The sequence below is a fragment of the Echiichthys vipera genome (genome assembly GCF_963691815.1).
Source record: "Echiichthys vipera genome assembly, chromosome: 14".
NCBI lineage: Eukaryota > Metazoa > Chordata > Actinopteri > Perciformes > Trachinidae > Echiichthys > Echiichthys vipera.
In genome coordinates this window covers 525,676-531,803 of record NC_139839.1, presented here as the reverse complement: position 1 = coordinate 531,803, position 6,128 = coordinate 525,676, and the positions used below count along the sequence as shown (strand labels likewise).

General features: G+C 49.2%; 1 protein-coding gene and 1 long non-coding RNA gene across 5 annotated transcripts in view; both read right to left on the bottom strand.

Moving 5' to 3' along the window:
- Positions 1 to 863: 863 nt before the first annotated feature.
- Positions 864 to 1,643, bottom strand: LOC310956481. The gene is made up of 2 exons (XR_014593478.1): positions 1,294 to 1,643; positions 864 to 1,088 (listed from the first exon to the last, which is right to left on the bottom strand). It is a non-coding gene; the product is annotated as an uncharacterized lncRNA (long non-coding RNA).
- A 115-nt stretch (positions 1,644 to 1,758) lies between these two features.
- The window catches only part of LOC310956476 (uncharacterized protein), a 10,755-nt gene continuing 6,385 nt past the window's right edge, over positions 1,759 to 6,128 (bottom strand). Inside the window, exons 5-11 of one of the 4 annotated variants that reach the window (XM_083926703.1) lie at positions 6,028 to 6,056; positions 5,590 to 5,673; positions 4,516 to 4,623; positions 3,930 to 4,013; positions 2,918 to 3,001; positions 2,446 to 2,529; positions 1,759 to 2,310 (exon numbers count right to left, since the gene is read on the bottom strand). In XM_083926703.1, the coding sequence (XP_083782829.1) occupies positions 2,068 to 2,310; positions 2,446 to 2,529; positions 2,918 to 3,001; positions 3,930 to 4,013; positions 4,516 to 4,623; positions 5,590 to 5,673; positions 6,028 to 6,056 (716 nt within the window). In that variant the 3' untranslated portion in view covers positions 1,759 to 2,067. The remainder of the gene's footprint in view (positions 2,311 to 2,445; positions 2,530 to 2,917; positions 3,002 to 3,929; positions 4,014 to 4,515; positions 4,624 to 5,589; positions 5,674 to 6,027; positions 6,057 to 6,128) is intronic. The other 3 variants (XM_083926705.1, XM_083926704.1, XM_083926706.1) reach the window with 3 other exon arrangements.

Below are 6,128 nucleotides of genomic sequence, written 5' to 3'. Positions count from 1 at the left end.
GTACAAACGGGCCTGGAGGGGGGGACAAGGACCCTAAAGCACGCGGCACGGGACGCACGCACAGTGGGAGGGCGCTCTAACCTGTGACGGAGGCACAGTGGGAGGGCGCTCTAACCTGTGACGGAGGCACAGTGGGAGGGCGCTCTAACCTGTGACGGAGGCACAGTGGGAGGGCGCCCTGAATATAATAACTTGTCACTGGACCAAGAACCAGAACCTTTTTCCCTCCTGACTCTGAAAGTTCTGCATCTTGTGTTTTTATAAACGTATATTAGTATTTAATTAAAGGTTGAATCTGTAGAATCTTTATAAAAGTTATATTTTAATAATAATCCACCCACGGGACGTTTGAGGTGTTCAATTTAAAGTGAATTTTTGATAAAGTGCTTGAAATAACACTAATGTCGAGGTCCTGAGCACAAAAACGGGCTAAAGACGACTAAACATGGATGAAAACAGGTGCAATGTGATTAAAAATGATGCAGAATTATCAAAAAAATATACATAATGGCTAAAAAGGGATGCAAAAGGACTAAAGATGGATTCAACATGAATGAAAAAAGGATTCAAAATGACTAAAAATATAAAAATAGCTTCCTCCGTGTTTCCAGTCACAGAGAACGGCTCTGAAGGCGTTCGGCAGAGGAAACGTCGCTCTCATCAGCGTCACCGGTCGGTTTCCATGGGAGCGGCTGAAGCAGCACGTCAATAAAGATGACGGACACGTGGTTTATCCAATCAAACGAGAGGCTGTCTGATCAGGCCCCGCCTCCTGATGACGCAGGAGGAACCACACTCACCTGGAGAGTCGGGTTAAACTGCTGCGTGAGCACGAACGCGTTAAAAAGTCTCAACAGTTGAAGTCGGTTCAGTTTTGGCTCTTTTATTTAAAACAAACAGGAAAAAGAAGAAAGACGGCACCACCTTAAAGTCTGATTCAGGCGTAAACTCCTCCTTTTTCTGCACTTTAATCCTCCGTAACCATGGAGACAGTTTTTATTAAGGTAGAAATCCAGGAGAGATGCTAACAGCCGGACGTGGCTAACAGTGGTTAGCTCGGGGCAGCACACTGAAGGCACTCAAAGTCCCTACACACACACACACACACACACACAAACACGAGAAGAGTCTCTACACACACACACACACACACACACACACACACACACACACACACACACACACACACACACACACACGAGAAGAGTCTCTACACACACACACACACACACACACACACAAACACGAGAAGAGTCTCTACACACACACACACACACACACACACACACACACACACACACACACACACACACACACACACACACACACACACACACACACACACACATGAGAAGAGTCCCTACACACACAACAAAGCGGCTCCTTCCTTTGGGTTTGATGTGGAAAAGTCTGGAAATGTTTGGAAAGTGTTTGAATGTGACTTTAGTTAAAGCTGCAGAACATTCAAACACTTTCTTTGGTCCCGTTTGGATCCATTAACTGATTTAATGTTATTTCTGTTTCTTTAATATCATATAAAGTCGTGTTTGTGTTTAGTTTTCATCAGAAAAAGTTGTTTTCATGACGCTTTGTTGTGTGTGTGTGTGTGTGTGTGTGTGTGTGTGTGTGTGTGTGTGTGTGTGTGTGTGTGTGTGTGTGTGTGTGTGTGTGTGTGTGTGTGTGTGTGTGTGTGTGTGTGTGTGTGTGTGTGTGTGTGTGTGTGTGTGTGTGTGTGTGTGTGTGTGTGTGTGTGTAGGGACTCTTCTCATGCTGTTGCAGAGGTTTGCTGTTATTTTCAGCAGCATTAGTGGTTAAAAAAGACCTTTGAATGCCTTCACCGTGCTGCCCCGAGCTAACCACTGTTAGCCATGTCCGGCTGTTAGCATCTCTCCTGATTTCTACCTTAATAAAAACTGTCTCCATGGTTACTGAGGATTAAAGTGCAGAAAAAGACCCTGGAGGAGGAGTTTACAGCAGAATTAGACGTTAACTAAACTTGGACGACCACAGCACTCGAAGCAAACTGCGTTCAGCTTCTACAAATATGTCGTCGCTCGTTTGTTTGTTTTACATCTTTTGGATGAACAGAATTTTATTCCCTTGTATTTGTGCCACTGCTGTGAGTGACAGGAGTCTGTCTGTGAAATCCTCCTCCACTCCCAAGCCAAACGCGTTTGCCAGAAGTCGAGTTGTGACGAACACCGCCTGCGGCCGGTCGTTGAACTCGACCTCCAGGTGAGTGTTGGTCTTATTGGAGGTTTTGATTCTCAGGATCTGAATCTTCCCGGTCTGAACAGGAGCACTCTGCACCTGGAGACAGACACATCCACATTCATGCTTAGTTTGGCACCGTCTGAAAATCACCTTTGGTTACTTATGTAAAAGGTTTGTTTGCTGAGTTGAGAGGAAAACGTTAGCGTCAGTCGGACAGAGACGTGCTTTCACCTTGGAGGTTTGGGAGGATCCAGCTGGTTTCAGGGACGAGGCTGGCTTCTCCTTTTTAGGCTTCACGGCTCCAACAGCATTTATCTGAACCAGTCACAAGAGTAAAACACTGTTAGCATCGGATGATGGTGGGAATATAGGACACACACGAGCTGAACAACAGGTTACAGTCAGAGGTCAGAGGTTACAGTCAGGGTCAGAGGTCAGGGTCAGAGGTCAGGGTCAGAGGTTACAGTCAGGGTCAGAGGTCAGGGTCAGAGGTTACAGTCAGGGTCAAAGGTCAGGGTCAGAGGTTACAGTCAGGGTCAGAGGTTACAGTCAGAGGTTACGGTCAAGGTCAGGGTCAGGGTCAGACGTTAGGGTCAGAGGTTACGGTCTGGGTCAGAGGTTAGAGTCAGGGTCAGAGGTCAGGGTCAGAGGTTACAGTCAGGGTCAGAGGTCTGTTCAGTGGGACAGACGTGCTTGCAGCTACCTCAGAGGTTTGGGAGGATCCAGCTGGTTTCAGGGACGAGGCTGGCTTCTCCTTTTTAGGCTTCACGGCTCCAACAGCGTTTATCTGAACCAGACACAAGAGTAAAACACTGTTAGCATCGGAGGATGTTGGGAATATAGGACACACACGAGCTGAACAACAGGTTACAGTCAGGGTCAGAGGTTACGGTCAGGGTCAGAGGTCAGGGTCAGAGGTTACAGTCAGGGTCAGAGGTTACGGTCAGGGTCAGAGGTTACAGTCAGGGTCAGAGGTTACAGTCAGGGTCAGAGGTTACAGTCAGGGTCAGAGGTTACAGTCAGGGTCAGAGGTTACGGTCAGGGTCAGAGGTTACGGTCAGGGTCAGAGGTTACAGTCAGGGTCAGAGGTTACAGTCAGGGTCAGAGGTTACAGTCAGGGTCAGAGGTTACAGTCAGGGTCAGAGGTTACAGTCAGGGTCAGAGGTTACAGTCAGAGGTTACGGTCAGGGTCAGAGGTTACGGTCAGAGGTTAGGGTCAGAGGTTACAGTCAGAGGTTACAGTAAGGGTCAGAGGTTACAGTCAGGGTCAGAGGTTATGGTCAGGGTCAGAGGTTACAGTCAGGGTCAAAGGTCAGGGTCAGGGTCAGAGGTTACAGTCAGGGTCAGAGGTCAGGGTCAGAGGTTACGGTCAGGGTCAGAGGTCAGGGTCAGAGGTTACAGTCAGGGTCAGAGGTTACAGTCAGGGTCAGAGGTCAGGGTCAGAGGTTACAGTCAGGGTCAGAGGTTACAGTCAGGGTCAGAGGTTACGGTCAGGGTCAGAGGTTACGGTCAGGGTCAGAGGTTACAGTCAGGGTCAGAGGTTACAGTCAGGGTCAGAGGTTACAGTCAGGGTCAGAGGTTACAGTCAGAGGTTACGGTCAGGGTCAGAGGTTACAGTCAGAGGTTACAGTCAGGGTCAGAGGTTACGGTCAGGGTCAGAGGTTACGGTCAGGGTCAGAGGTCAGGGTCAGTGGAACAGACGTGCTTGCAGCTACCTCAGAGGTTTGGGAGGATCCAGCTGGTTTCAGGGACGAGTCTGGCTTCTTCTTTTTGGGCTTCACGGCTCCAACAGCGTTTATCTGAACCAGTCACAAGATTTGTTAGCATTGGGAACAAAGGACACACACAAGCTGAACAACAGGTTACTGTCAGGGTCAGGGGTTACGGTCAGGGTCAGAGGTTACGGTCAGAGGTCGGGGTGGTTTCAGGGTCAGAGGTTACAGTCAGGGTCAGGGTCAGAGGTTACGGTCAGAGGTCGGGGTGGTGTCAGGGTCAGAGGTCGGGGTGGTTTCAGGGTCAGAGGTCAGGGGGTGGTGTCAGGGTCTACATCGGCCTGCTGCAGAATTCAGCACTGATTGTGGAAAAATAACAGATCGGGAACATCGGACCCTTTTCCTAAAAGTAGGTCCGATGTTCCCCTCTTTGTTTGTTCCCTGGTCACGTACAAAGCAGGGAACATCGATACACTCCTGGATATTACAAACTTCAATAAAGAGCTAAAGAGCTGCTAAAGAGGCGAGTGAGCCGATCCACGTTTGAAAGAGACGTTAGCATCAGTGGGACAGACGTGCTTGCAGCTACCTCAGAGGTTTGGGAGGATCCCGCTGGTTTCAGGGACGAGTCTGACTTCTTCTTTTTGTGCTTCTTCTTTTTGGGCTTCATGGCTCCAACAGGTGTCATCGCAGCACACTAAAAGATTAAAACACAGTTAGTACTGGATGCTGTTGGGAATAAAGAATACACACGAACAACAGGTTACGCTCAGGGTCAGAGGTTACAGTCAGGGTCAGAGGTCACGGTCAGGGTCAGAGGTTACGCTCAGGGTCAGAGGTTACAGTCAGGGTCAGAGGTTATGCTCAGGGTCAGAGGTTACGCTCAGGGTCAGAGGTTACGGTCAGGGTCAGAGGTTACGGTCAGGGTCAGAGGTTACAGTCAGGGTCAGAGGTTACGCTCAGGGTCAGAGGTTACGGTCAGGGTCAGAGGTTACGGTCAGGGTCAGAGGTTACAGTCAGGGTCAGAGGTTACGGTCAGGGTCAGAGGTCAGAGTCGAAGGTTACGGTCAGAGGTCAGAGGTTACCGTTACGGTCAGAGGTTACAGTCAGGGTCAGAGGCTACAGTCAGGGTCAGAGGTTACCGTCAGGGTCAGAGGTTACCGCCAGGGTCAGCGGTTATGGTCAGAGGTTACGGTCAGGGTCAGAGGTTACGGTCAGGGTCAGAGGTCAGAGGTCAGGGTCAGAGGTTACGGTCAGAGGTCAGGGTCAGCGGTTACGGTCAGAGGTTACGGTCAGGGTCAGAGGTTACGGTCAGGGTCAGAGGTTACAGTCAGGGTCAGAGGTTAGAGTCAGGGTCAGAGGTTACGGTCAGGGTCAGAGGTTAGAGTCAGGGTCAGAGGTTACAGTCAGGGTCAGAGGTTACAGTCAGGGTCAGAGGTTACAGTCAGAGTCAGAGGTTACAGTCAGGGTCAGAGGTCAGGGTCAGAGGTTACGGTCAGAGGTCAGGGTCAGAGGTCAGGGTCAGAGGTCAGGCTCAGGGTCAGAGGTTACAGTCAGGGTCGGAGGTCAGGGTCAGAGGTTACGGTCAGGGTCAGAGGTTACGGTCAGGGTCAGAGGTCAGGGTCAGAGGTCGGTTCAGTGGAACAGACGTGCTTGCAGCTACCTCAGAGGTTTGGGAGGATCCAGCTGGTTTCAGGGACGAGTCTGGCTTCTTCTTTTTGGGCTTCACGGCTCCAACAGCTTTTATCTGAACCAGACACAAGATTCCAACAACAACAACAACAAAAACTCCTTCATAGTTTGATAAATGCACTTGGAATCACGTTCAAAACAACTTATTTGAGCTGCAAACTCATGTTTTCAGGTGTGCGTGGTGGAATGAATGATCTAATGAGTGTGATTCCACCTCCACTTCCTCTAAAACTACCTGTTCTACTGATTCTGTTTATTATCTACGCTGTCGAGAAGAGTTGACTGATGGGTTTTTCCTCTGGATACAAAAGAAGAAGGTAAAACAGAATCATATTTATTTTAATGTTTCATCAGTGTGTTGTTGCAGCAGCAGGGTGTAATATTCATACTGAGCCGTTTCCTCTCTCACCTTTTTAGGTCGGCAGCTCTTCAGTTGATCTTTAAAAGAAGAAGCAAGCATCAGTGTGGCTGCACTCGACGCTTTGAAGGTAAAACTTCCACCATGTTTCT